Raw genomic sequence first — 13791 nt, 5'->3', positions numbered from 1 at the left:
GCGCCTTAAAATCATCCAACTCTACATCCATGTCCAAGTAGTAATGCCAATGGTTAAATGCTTTTAAATTTAGTTCTTACTTTATGCTTTTAGTGGTATTTCCCATTTTGATACAACTCAATGTGGAATTTTTCAGGCTTAGCAGAATTAGGTACCTTGTGTGACCCTCTACGGAGCTGCTCTATTAGTGAAGAAAATGGACTCAGTGCTGCCTTTACTATTGCCCATGAGCTTGGGCACGTGTAAGTACCTTCCATCACGGCAGTAATATGCCTTCTATTTGTCATTGTACAGAGTGCATGAAATTACTTATTGAATTGAATAATTAGCATCTTTATTTCTTTATAAAATATTAGTAGTGGCCGGGGATTTAGCTCAGTGGTAGTGCGCCTGCCTGGAAAGCACAAAGTCCTGAGTTCAATCCCTGGTACCAAAAAAGTAAAATAAAATATTATAGTGTAACTTTTTTCCTTTAAATGCTAATTCTGCCTCTTTTAAGATCTGTGTTAGGTCAGACAGGCTGCACAGATCCACAGATGAAACAAAATAATTAGAACTTGGGAATTCTTTTATTTCATTTACTGTATTGGATTACATGACAAGCACTTCTGGCCACTCTTCCTTGTTCTGCTATATATGAGCAGGTACTGCCCTCTACTATCTTATGGGAAAGCCTGAAGGGGCTCCTGGTTCTGGGGAACTCCAAAGAGTATTTGCAATATGAACTTATTTCTTGCTCTTATAGCTCAGAGCCCCAGGAAAGGACATGCCTAGGAACTTATTTATTAAAAGATTTTAAAGCACCCCTACCTCCATTGCCTCCCTATCCCATCATTTATCATAAAAAATGGAGATGCTCTTATTCATTCCTGCTTCACTAAAATTCTTCTGGGGTTCTGTGCTGTGTGAGTGGAGGCTGTGATTTGCCAGAACACCCTTGGAGCTCCTATGAAAACTCAGAAAGCCCTACAAACTCATCCTCTGAAAAATGATCTAAATGTACCCCCAGGGTACATCTTGACGTTTCTTTGTTATCTCCTAAAAAGACATTGAGGCTACAGTTGCCCCTCTTAAGTTTGACTCCATTTCTTTTCCTGGTCATGCCTTCCAACATGATGAGAGCATTCGTGTAGAGCAGTATGAAGTGGAGATAGTTTTTAGTTAACTATCTCACCTTTAGTTCCCTTTTAGCCTAAAGGGGTCATGACTGTCAGCATACTGCACACTCAGTTTTCTAACTTGTTTATGAAATGGTGGGTTAGAATGAAGAAGGTATCATTGAATTGCTACAGCAACATCTGGGAAGCACCGTTTGGTGGTTTCCAGAGTTGCTAACTAGAAGTCTCTTCTTCTAGAAAGTGCTATCTTATTTTCTTCCTGAGAAACTAAGTGTCTCTAGATTACTTGTAAGTAGTTTAATAAATAAAATAACTTAAACAACAAATTTCAACAGGTAAAAAATTGAAGTAGATGATTTCACTATTCCTTCTAAATTGGAGTTTATGCTTGAGTTTGCAAAAGACGGTAAAGGATCTGTTATCGACCTACTAATTAATGTAATATCTTTGTTCTTGTTCTAATGATTTGCTTGCCCTTTGAGAAACTTTTTTATTATTCCCAGTTCCACTGATCAACATTAATTATAGATTAGAGCCATTACTTAGGTTGTTTCATAAGAAAATAGATGGATATTACAGTATGATAGAGTTCAAGAATAAAGAATCCTTTTAGATCCTATAGCAATAGTCAGTGGCCCAGAACCTAGTGTAATATCACCTTACCTAATATGTCCACATATGTCTCCTAGGATATCCCTGTTGAAACTTTCAGTCATTTTTATGTGAATGCTATACCCATTTGTGAGGAGGTGAGCCATATTCCAAATATCTTGATTGTTTAGAATCAACAGATCAACAGAGTATGCTGCTGACTGATCAAAAGCATAACCTTGTGTTTCTCAGAAATCATTCACTTCTAAAGGTGTAATTACATTTGTATGTGTCCCTTACGGAGAGTTACAACATACAAGATCTGATGTAACCAGATTTATCTATATTTTACATTCTACTATAGTAAACATATAAGAAATAAATTATTAATATTATGTACATTTTTATAGTTCTCTTAAATGTTTATTTTTATTTTCAGATTTAATGTTCCACATGATGATAGTTTTAAGTGTAAAGAATCTGGAATTAAGCATCAATATCATGTAATGGCCCCAACTCTAAATTACCATACGAGTCCTTGGACCTGGTCAAAATGTAGTCAGAAATATATCACTGAATTCCTAGAGTAAGTCTGAATTTATATTGTTTACATTGAATAACTGAGCATTTATTTGACTCTAAATTTGTGGTTTGTTTGTTCTTTTAAAATCTTTCAATTCATTTTGTTTTTTAATTGTTCAGAAGTAAGCCTATTTTCACTGTACAAATGGGAATTTAAACAATAAAAGTGATGTATGTGTATTATTTCTCCTTTACCGAAAAAGCATTTTTATTATAGTCAGACCTATTTATCTTATTTCTATAAATTTTTATCTTTTCTTGGGATGAAAATTCTGTTTGGAGAAGACTTAATGGCAGTCACGCCTCCTTACATGTTTTTGACATTTTTAGAAGTTACTGGTTAATATTTTGAGATGCAATTGAGTGCCTCAAGTTTGAGGTACTCTTGAAGTCAACCAAATAGCTCTCAAAACCCACAGAGACCTGGAGTTTTCAGTTTTATATCCTCTTTTGGAGGCTCTTCTACTATGAATAGAGGGGGCAGATCCAGGTTTTCCTTGCCTCATTTTTTGACCTCTCGGTTTTCTGTTTCTGAATTTCTTTTCCCAAACAATGTCTTTACCACAGTCACTGAACATCCAAAAAGGCAAGTCAGGAAATCTTTTTGCATAAATGAAATACTATTTCATTTGTTCTACTGTATATTCTGATCACCAATTTAACAGCATTAGTATTTTCTAGTTATTTCTCTCTTGATGAAAGGTATGGGAATAAGTAAAACTGTGCTTTGGAATGTGTTAATAATTATGACCTATAATTATCACCATTAGTGAAAATTTATCCTTCCAAGGGAATTTGATTTAAAAGCATAACATATAGTTGCTGATTTGTACATGATTACTTATAACTGTGATCAGTGTTTAACTACTGTGTTGATGAAAAATACCATAGAATGTGCTCTTTCTTGAAAAAGAGAAATATTTGATTCTCTTTTATAGAGATTTTTAAAGTTACATATTCATTTTATTAAAAAATTAATATGTCCTTTTAGCCAGTAAAAGTTTCCAAAAATATTTCTTTTGATTATTACAGTGGAACAGATTGTTGCTTTTAGCTCATTAAGGAAAGCTACACATTTTCATAGTCTTCTGTAGACTGGACATTTTGTGAAAAAATAGCAAATATATATACATATATATATATATATTTCCCATGCTATTTCTATTGTCTTAATATATCATGTACAGCTATGTGTTACTTAATGACAGATACATAGTCCAAGAAGTGCCTCCTTGGGTGTGTCTCTTGTTTTGTGAGCGTCATGGAGTGTACTTGCGCAAACCTAAATGGTATTGGTCAATCATTTGATGTGGCCCCTTGACACAATTGAGAGACGCAGTAAACATGAAATACATGAAGCTGCTGCTGGCATATATTTGGATGGGCATACAGTTCCATAGTAATTTTTTATAAGTAGGAGTACATTCTAAAATAATGATAAAAAGTACAGTAAATACATAATTCAGTTGCAATCATTTATTATCAAGTATTATATACTGGGCATAATTCTGTGTGATATACTTTTATAATGCTGTTGGTGCAGTAGGTTCATTTTCAGCAGCATCACTACAAATGTGTGTCATGTGTTGCACTATAACATTATGATGTACAAGGTCACTAGGCAAACAGGAGTTTTTCAGTAATCTCATGGGACCGCCATCTTATTTGTGCTTCATTATTAGCCTAAACATCTCTACATGACTCATGACTGTATTCTAATAACAAATTACAAGATAAATACTACCACTCTCAATTCACTGATGAAGGAAATTAAACTCAGGGTGATTCAATAATTTGTTCACAGCCATGAATCACAGGAAGTGATGGGATCAAAAGTTTGGCTCCCAAAGCCAGTGATCTTGACTGTGCTGTGGTCCCTCCTGAAGAGACCCCTTGAGTTAGAAATGGCACAAGATTTTTTGAAATTTCCTTTTTTAAGTTTGTAACTGAAAATATACTTTCTCAAGTGATTTAAAAACTTATTTTTATTTTTATAGCATTTTGACATTTTTTTACATTACATTTAAGGCATTACTATTGGATACCAAAGCTGACCAAAATTTTGATGTAAATTATATTCTGTGAATTTATTACACACGTGCACACACATGTGAGTGTTATACATGTGAGTCGAGTGCTCTGTCACTGAACAACACCTTCCAACCTGTTGATTTTTAAAAATTGCATGTTCTGGGTAGTCGTGGGGATTAAATACAAGCAAGCACGTTAAAAATCCTTTGTAAACTATGAGCTTGTCATTGTGTAAAGGAACATTGCTATATGAATGGGGGTTTTTTGGTACTGGGGATCGAACTCAGGACCTTGCGCTTGCAAGGCAGGCGACAGCACCACTGAGCTAAATCCCTGGCCCTATACGAATGTTGATATGAGTTAGTTTTTAAATTGTGGAAAAATGTGGATATTCTCTTTGAAAGGAAAAAACTGCAGAAAATGTGGTGAAGCATGTTAATCTGAAGTGTATCCATGTGTAGTCACCATGTTTGTTTTCTGTTGGTGCAGTACTGGTCATGGAGAGTGCCTTCTTGACAAGCCAAATGCAAGAGTATATGACCTATCCACACAACTCCCTGGCTTAATATACGATGTAAACAAGCAGTGTGAACTTATGTTTGGCCCTGGATCACAAGTGTGTCCTTATTTGGTAAGAAACATTTTAACATTTTGTTTAAAATTACCATAAAGTTGTAGTTAAAATATGTAATTCAGATCCAACATGGCTGAGTAGAGGAGGAGTCCCGTCAGAGCTGCTCAGAAAGGATCCACTGAAGCCACAGATACTCTGTAGTGAGGGAGGGACTTACACTCTGGAACAGAAAATTAATTGGAAAGGCCATACATGTACCACTCGCCTCACATGTGGTACCAAATATCTGTATCACTGAAATGGGGAAGTGGCGCTACCATAGCTGTCCTGCACTGCTCCTGTCCCCATGCCTCTGTCCTGGGTGCATTCCACACAGCCTGAGGGAATGGCTGGACTTCTGGGACAGACTCTGCATACACAGTATGGCCCCTGCTTCCCATCTCTCTTGGGGAATGCTGCAAATTGGCGTCACCCTGACCAACACCCACTGCAGGCAAGGAAACACCCCTCCACGCTGGGAAGAGAATAAATAAGCCAATAGGGCCTGTCATCTCTCTTCGGCGCTCACTCCTGTCTACCTGCTCCTGTGGGCCTGCTGGCATGCACACGTGCCCAGTGACTCTGTTATCACACTTGGGGGGTGAAGAGTCCTCAAACCAGGCCTAGGCACAGCATCAGATTCAGTCATTCTCTTGTTGGAGTGTTTGACCTGGGCTCCCACAGCATTCTCTGTCTCTCTGTTTCTCTCTCTCTCTCAGACTCTGTTGTTCGTGCCCCGCCCCCAGCTTTGGTTTAATTGTTTCCTTTCTTTCCCTCTTGTCTATTTTGTTTCTTCAACTCAGGCTTCTGTAGCAATACTATTTAAAAAATTTTTTTACTTGTTTTTCCCACTTCTCAAATTCTTCTTTTCAATTATTTTGTTCCCTATGTTCTGCTCTGTTACTCCTACGTTCTTACTGATTAACTGTCTGTCCTCTCGATTCTCTTCTTTTTGCTCTTCTTTTTCTTACCTAGGCCCCTTGCCTTCCCTTGCCTCTTCTCCATTTTATAGGTGCACAAATACATCGATAAGTTCTGACAACCTTGTATCTTTCCTCAACTCCAAAGCATACCTGCTCCCCTACATCCCATCCTCATCGCACAGATGTCTTCTTCAAACCCTCAACACTAACCCTTCATTCCAGCTAAGAGACCTTCAACAGAATTTGACCCCTTACCTAATACTTTTACCTATTATTATTTCTCCTATCTACCTCACCTCATACTGATTTACATTCCTCTTTCACCCATCCCATCATCTCTTCCCTTCCCTTCTCTTTCCACACTGCAGGCTAACTGGTAATAACAATAAAGTATCGGCTGCAAAGTGTATGGATAAAAGGTAAAAAATATAAATGCAAGGTTTTTCACACATAAGTGATACATGGTTGGATCTGTTATTGCTATTATTACTAGTAGTAATTTTTACCTCAAAATACAGTGACAGGGTCCAAACCAATAGTTAAAGGGGTAAATATTCTCAAATAAAGCTGAAAACGTCTCACTGAAAAAAATCTTCATGTCAACTACAATCTCTCCTCAACTTACTTAAGCTCAGCACACAGCACCAAAAACAAACGCAGACAATATCTATCTGTCTCTATCTATATCTATACCTATATCTATATACACAAATACATACTACAGGAATATGAGAAAATAAGGCAACAAAAGGCTCCCAAGCTCCTTCAACTTTTCCTAGGCAGATCTAGGGTCACCAGTGGAGAGGAGAGCAAACACCAGGTGGTAAAGCATTACAAATTGATTAAAGAAGAGATAAAGAAACCTTCAAACTAAAACTCATCAGAAGAGGCAAAGAAGGTCACTACATGCTAGTTAAGGGAAAAATCCAAAAGGAAGAGATTACATTGCTAAATGTATATGCACTGAATACTGGAGTACCTATCTTCACAAAACAAAAACTGCAAGACACAAAAGATCAAATACCAACACAATTATAGCAGGTGACCTCAATATCCCACTTTTACTCTGAAAAAGGAAATCAAAGAGGGCATCAGAAAATGGAAAGATAGCCCTTGTCCCTGGAAAGGCAGAACTGATATTGTCAAAATGGCCATTCTTCTAAACCTGATACATAGATTTAATGGAATCTCAATCAAAATATTTACTCCTCACAGAACCAGAGAAAGCAATCTTTAAATTCATATGGAAACAGAAGAGATCCGGAATAGCAAAAACAATTCAAGGCAACAAGAGCAAAGCAGGAGATAACACCATACCTGAATTCAAGTTATACCACAAGGCTACAGTGATTAAAAAACAGCATGATATTGACACAAACATGTTTAATAGAACAGAATAGAGCATGCAGAAAAAACCCCAAGCATATTCAGTTATTTGATCTTTGAAAAAAGGGTCAAAAACATACATTGGAAGACATATAGCCTCTTCAGCAAATGGTGCTAGAAAACCTGGCTATCCTTATGCAGAGGGTTGAAAGTGGACCCATGTCTCTCACCATGCACTAAACTAAACTCAAAACGGATAAAAGATCTAAATTTAAAACAGAACCCTTTAACATAGTGGAAGATAAAATAGGTAAAGCTCTTGAAGTCATTGGGGTAGGCAAGGACTTTCTGAACAGAGCTCCAATTGCACAAGAAATAATAGGAAGAATTAACAAATGGTATTACATCTAATTAAAAAGCTTCTATTAGTGAAAGAAACAGTCATTAGAGTGAAGGGACAACCTGTAGAATGGGGAAAAATTTTGCCAGCTATTCTTTGAGGACTAATGTCTAGAATATATAAAAAACTCACAAAAAAAGCAGACCCCCCCCATAAAAGATCCAATCAAAAAATGGGCAAGTGAGATGAGCAGACACTTCTCAGAAGAAACACAGATGCCCAATAAACATATAAAAATGTTCAGCATCTCTGGCTATTAGAGAAATGCAAATTAAAACAACACTAAGATTTTATCTTATGCCAGAAAGAATGACAATTACCAACAAATTAAATAATAACAAATACTGGCAGGGTTGTAGGTTAAAGGAACCCTACCACACTGTTGGTTTGAATTTAAACTAGTACAGCCACTATGGAAATCAGTATGGAGATATCTCAAAAAACTAAAACTAGAAATTCCATTTGACTCAGCTATTCCCTTTCTAGTTATTTTCCCAAAGGAGCCAAAAATATCATATTTCAGAGATACATGCATAGCAATGATTATAGCAGCACATTTCATTATATCTAAGTCTTAGAAGTGGCCCATATGTCCAAAACCACAAATGGATAAAGAAAATACAGTATCTATACATTATGGAATACTATACAGCTATAAAGAAGGATAAATCCAACACATTTGTAGGAAAAAAGAATACAGCTTGAAAACATAATGTAAAGTGAAGGAAATTAAATTACACAAGTTTAAATACCATATAGTATTTTATTCGAATAATCTGGAGTACAAATAAAGAGGAAAATAAAAGGTCGATAAAAGGAAACAGGGAGATAGATTTTTTGCAAATGGGAAGGGAATCAAGAGTCTGGGGGCAGACAGAAGGTGGGCAACGGGCTGTAAAAAAATTAGAGATGCGTCATGTCCATGTAAAAACTATCCTAAATGAGTGTGATCTTCATATATCACAAGCAGGAATGAAACTATAATAATAATAATGAGTAAAAGGGATCGAGAGATAGAGAGAAGGAGGTGGCTAGGGAAGGGATGGAGAATAAAATGAATCAAGGTACATTCAGTACAATGAACCCACTCCCTAATATGAATGTAAACATCATGTACTCCAAACATGAACTAATAAAGAAGAATATACAATTCACAGTGCACTTTTATTCTCTTGCATGGAAGAGGAACTAAATATAGTTTTTAAGTCTGAAAAATCTGGTGCTTGGTAGAAAGGAGTTAAAAGTAAGAAAGTAAAACTAATTGAATACTTATTTGTGTCAGGTAGGGTTAGGTTCCTAACAGTCATCATTGTGCACTTGTACGGATTCCTGTAATTTATGGTAACTTATAAAACAGAGCTCCAGAGCAGTTGGATGACGTGAAAATTTAAAATGTTTAGATTTTTTTTATTATCAAATGGTATTTGGGGGTAAAGGATAAAAGGTAGATGGTTTGCTAGGGAGTTATTTTAAAAGCCTCAGGAATCTAATAGACTACATTTTCTTTTACATGGCTTTGAATCCAAAAGAATTAAATGGGGGAATAGTATTTAGTTTTCATGGAATTATTACTCTATAATTTACTTTGAGAGTTTTTCATAGACTAGGTACTTTTTCTTTTAAATTAAATTCTTTTATTGGTACATTGTAGGTATACAACACAATTACATTTCTCATTGGGAATTGTACCTTTACATAATGCATCTTGGTTCTTATTTTTTCCCCATTCCTAGCCCTCCCTTCACCCCCTCCACCCTTCCCTATTTACAAAGACTTTATTTCCATTTTTTCCATTTCTCAGCATTTTTCCTTTCCCTTCTTTCCTTTCCCCTGCCCCTCCCACTACCCCTACCCCTTTGGACCTTTTCTTCCTATTTTGTGTTATTGATTATTCATTCTAATCATTGGTACATTTTAGGTATACAATATAATGACATTCATCATTGGAAATTTGCACCTTTACATAATCTCTCTTGGTTCTTATTTTTCACCCTTGCCCAGCCCTCCCTTCAACCCCTCCATTCCTATTTACAAAGATTTTGTTCCTATTTTCCATTTTCTCATATTAATCCCATTCCCTTCTATCCTTTCCCCTAGCCCTCCCACTTCCTTCCCCTTTGCCCCTTTTCTTCCTATTTCACATTACCTATTATACATTTAGTCCATATTTACACTTTCAGTTTCTCACACCAGAGAAACTATTCGGTATTTATACATGTGTGTCCTATTTATTTCACTTAAGAGTATCGCCTCCATGTGCATCCACTTAGCTATAAATGTCTCTAATTTCTCATTTTTTATGCCTGAGTAGTACTCCATTTTATAAAAAAACACATTTTCTTTCTCCAGTCTCCAGTTGATGGGCATTTGGGCTGTTTCCAAGTTTTAACTATTACAAACTGTGCTGCTATGAACATGGGCACACATATATCACTGTAGTATGATTCTTTTAATTCTTTGGGGAAGATCCCCAGCAGTGGAATAGTGGGGTCAAATGGGACTTCCAGTCCTAGTTCTTTGAGGTATCTCCATACTGATTTCCACAGTGCTTGCACCAGTCTACACTCCCACCAGCAGTGGAGCAGGGTTCCTCTTTCCCCACAGCCCCACCAGCATTTGTTATGGGTTGATTTCATGATAGCAGCCATTCTTTCTGGAGTGAAGTGGAATCTCAGTGTTGTTTTCATTTGCATCTCTCGAATGAGCAGTGATGTTGAACATTTTTTCATGTAATTATTTGCTATTTCTACTTCTTTGTCTGAGAAATGTCTGTTCATTTCAGATGCCCATTTTTGGATTGGTAGACTAGGTACTTTTAATTTCCACTGAAATATTTGATTGTAACACTTTTTCTGAATCTATAATCATAAATTCTTTTATGTCTGTGTAAATTTAGAATTTAGTTTAGAATAAATGTCTTTTTAAAAAAATGACTTCAGGCCTCATTTTTCCAAGCAGAGTGAACATTCTACTTTCTTCATGACTCTGTACACCTTAGGCAAATTGTTTCCTGCCTTATTAGATTGCCAGCAACATTGGAGCAGAAGTGCAAACTTATTCATTCATTTAAATAATACATACAGGTTGCACATCCCTAATTTGAAAATCCAGAATTGGAAATGCCCTGAAATCTGAAAAATTTTGAATGCTATTGTGCCATTACAAGTGAAAAATTCCATACCTGACTTCATGCGACAGATGATAGGCAAAACACAGGTACACTACTAAAAATCTACCTTCTGGGGCCGGGTATTTAGCTCAGTGGCACCACCCCTGCCTCTGCAAGTGCAAGGTCCTGAGTTCAATCTCCCATACCAAAACCCCCCCCGCAGAAAACAAAAAGCTCAAAACAAACAAACAAACAAAAAACAAAACCAAACCACCTCAGGCAATGTATGCAAAGTACATATGAATCATATATGGATTTTGTGTTTACACTTGGGTCCCATGTCCCAGATATCTCATATGTCTGTAAACATCCCAAAATCTGAAAAAGAAAGCCCCCAAATCTCAGACACTTCTGCTTCTAAGCATTTCATTTAAGCAATACTAAACCTCTATTCCCAGTGTCTAGTTTAGGATCTGGCACATAATATGTGGCACCAAATAAATTCTTATTGAATTTTGAATGAATGAATGAAGTCATTTAATAGTGAGTGCAGGGAAATGAAAACTTACTTCCACATACTGAATATTATTCCTAAGTCCTTAAATTCATAATTACAGGTTTTAGTAAGAACATCCACTGTAGAGGAGGAGCCTTCACCTTAAGATTTTATTATAAAACATACATTTCTTTCTTACTCAATTTATCTATTAGATAAGCTTTGAATTTAAATTTTGAAAAGGAATTCTCTTGGGCATTGTTGCTATGACCCTCAGTGGACTTCATTTCATGTGAAAATTTCAGAACCCTGTGTTTAAAATTTGAAAGCATGCGTTGTATTCACAAAATAGGAAACCCTAGAACATTATATTATATTTCCATGCACATTATTCATACATTCCACCTTTGCATCAAAAAGGATTTTTGGAAAGCCTTTATGAATAACATTTAACAACAAAAAAGTCTTTTAGAAAAGTATCTTATAAAGAGAGAAACATGACTCACATAATTTTGAATATTTCCACTTTGATTCATTTCTCCCATTATTCCCTGTATGAACAGAGGTTATTATTTTTTTTAAAGTAAATAATGCCATTTTTTGTGCTTAGAGAAAATCAATGACTAGAAAATATTGAGTATGGATGTTTGCTGAGTATTTCCAGCTTTGACAATGCAGCTAGGACATAGATCACTTTATCAGTTGATGTCTTTTACTGACTCAGTCTGGTGGTGTGCTCCTGCCTTTTGTTGCTCCGCAGAAACAGTGCCGGCGTCTGTGGTGCACAAGCGCGGAGGGCAAGCACAGGGGCTGTCGCACACAGCACATGCCGCTGGCAGATGGAACGAGCTGTGGTCCTGGGATGGTAGGTTTTCTCCAAGGGTGAGTCTTGTAGCAGTTTGTCTGAGGATGTGATTGCTCTGTAGTTTGGCACTCTGTTCATTATTTTCTGTCAACTTTTAATCAGCCGTTGCCCTGTTTGTTTAATGTAATACATTGTCCACTGAATTAAATACAGTGGACCTTTGACTTACGAACTCGATTGGTTCCCAAGGGCTGGTTGTAACTCAAGTTGGTTGTAAGTCAATGCAGCTGATGTTTACCTGTATACACAGTATGGATAACAAGAGGCAGATGAATCTTCCATTAACCTAATTAACCCAAGCTGCTTGTGTGTCAGGCTGGTCGTACCTTGAGAGTCCACTGTATTTAATTTTATCCTTTTTGAAACATTCAGTAGATGAATATTAAAGTTATATAAAATTACACAGAGATATAACTGTATTATAGTCTTGTTATTAAAATTAGTACAGACATCAAATTCCACTATTTCAGGAAATCCTTTAAATTAAAAGATGTTCCTATTGCATGTATTTCATCCCATAATATCCATTTAAGTATAATTGAAAGCTTAAGTGGCTTCTTCAAGTCTTTATGGTTCTAAATGTATTAAAAGACACTGGACCCTCAAAATAACTGTCTACCATACTACACCTTTACTGTGGTACAAACACAGTGTGTTAAATGTGAGGATAGAATCAGAGTGTGCTCTGTGCTCCGGATGAAGTCCTTTTGGGCTCATCAGCCAGAGTATTTCGTGCTATTTTAATCTGTCAGCTTTCCTGGAGTTCTCATGCAAAAGGCACTCTCCCTTGGTAGTGAGTTGGCTGCTGCTGCTGCCTCTTTTTGCCTTCACATTGGGTGAAAGGAAAACATCTCAAAAATAAGTGCAGTTTAGTAGCTGAACTGAAGAGTCTTCCCCACCTGTTGCTATGGAAATGTTTACCAGCCATTGCCTTTTTAAAAATCACATTTCCATCAGAAGATGTGTGCTTCTGTAAGTATTGCTCATGTGAAAAAGTGAATTGGCTGTTAAGGTTTTATTTGGAACATCAGCAATTTTTACAGTACCTAGGGACTCACTGAAATGATGTAACACCAATTCCCTTTTTGTAATTTTAGGAGCAGAGTTCTGGTGGGCCTTCAGTTCATCCAGTGCTGAATCCTAGAGTTTGATCTTTAATTAATCTGATATTTCTATTTGGGGTTAAGAATTATAAAGAGTGCTTCACTTTTTTTTCCTTCTCATTTTCTGTGGCTAATATTAGTAAATAGCTATTTGAGGGCAAGATCACATTTGTGAAAGGAGCAGACTGAGGATAAGCAGAAGCACAACCTGCTTTGAAGTGGGAATGCTAAGCTATTAACAGGGACCAATGAGATGTCCCAAGATTTTTTACTTGATGGAAATCTAGGATTGGCCTTACTGTGTCCTTTAGCAAATTTAAAAGTTTAATATATGATGTGAACCTTGAGTACTGATTATATGTAGACAAAACAGTGGTTGATATATTTATAAATTTCAAGATATATATTATTTATAGCAAATTTATTGCTATAGTAAAAATCTAGTTTGGCCATGAACATTATTTTTTTGATATCTATAAAAGTTTTAACAAATATGGATACCAACATCCCAGTCAAAATTTGAATGCTTCTACCATTCTAAAAATTCAGTCTCATCTGTTTCTAGACAATTTCCCTTCCTTTCAGAAACAAATCCTATTGTGATTTCTATTTCCAAAGAGGTATGTTCTTGATT

At 36.2% G+C, this 13791-nt stretch overlaps 1 protein-coding gene across 8 annotated transcripts in view; it reads left to right on the top strand.

Moving 5' to 3' along the window:
* Nucleotides 1-13791, top strand: part of Adamts20 (ADAM metallopeptidase with thrombospondin type 1 motif 20) — a 205625-nt gene that overhangs the window by 61625 nt on the left and 130209 nt on the right. For 6 of the 8 annotated variants that reach the window (XR_002388903.2, XM_021243106.2, XM_021243105.2 and 3 more), the window contains 4 exons: nucleotides 137-242; nucleotides 2149-2295; nucleotides 4812-4953; nucleotides 11950-12054. Coding sequence is in view for 5 of the 8 variants with exons in the window: in XM_021243106.2 (XP_021098765.1) it covers nucleotides 137-242; nucleotides 2149-2295; nucleotides 4812-4953; nucleotides 11950-12054 (500 nt within the window). In the remaining 3 variants the exon portion in view is untranslated. Of the gene's footprint in view, nucleotides 1-136; nucleotides 243-2148; nucleotides 2296-4811; nucleotides 4954-11948; nucleotides 12072-13791 lie in introns of those variants that run through there. The other 2 variants (XM_087200198.1, XM_087200199.1) reach the window with 2 other exon arrangements.

This window comes from Heterocephalus glaber, unplaced genomic scaffold, assembly GCF_053883595.1.
Source record: "Heterocephalus glaber isolate CG9 unplaced genomic scaffold, H.glaber_assembly_v1.0 deba00001733, whole genome shotgun sequence".
NCBI lineage: Eukaryota > Metazoa > Chordata > Mammalia > Rodentia > Bathyergidae > Heterocephalus > Heterocephalus glaber.
Note: the sequence above shows the minus strand (reverse complement) of the source record. Positions and strands in the feature narration are given on the sequence as shown.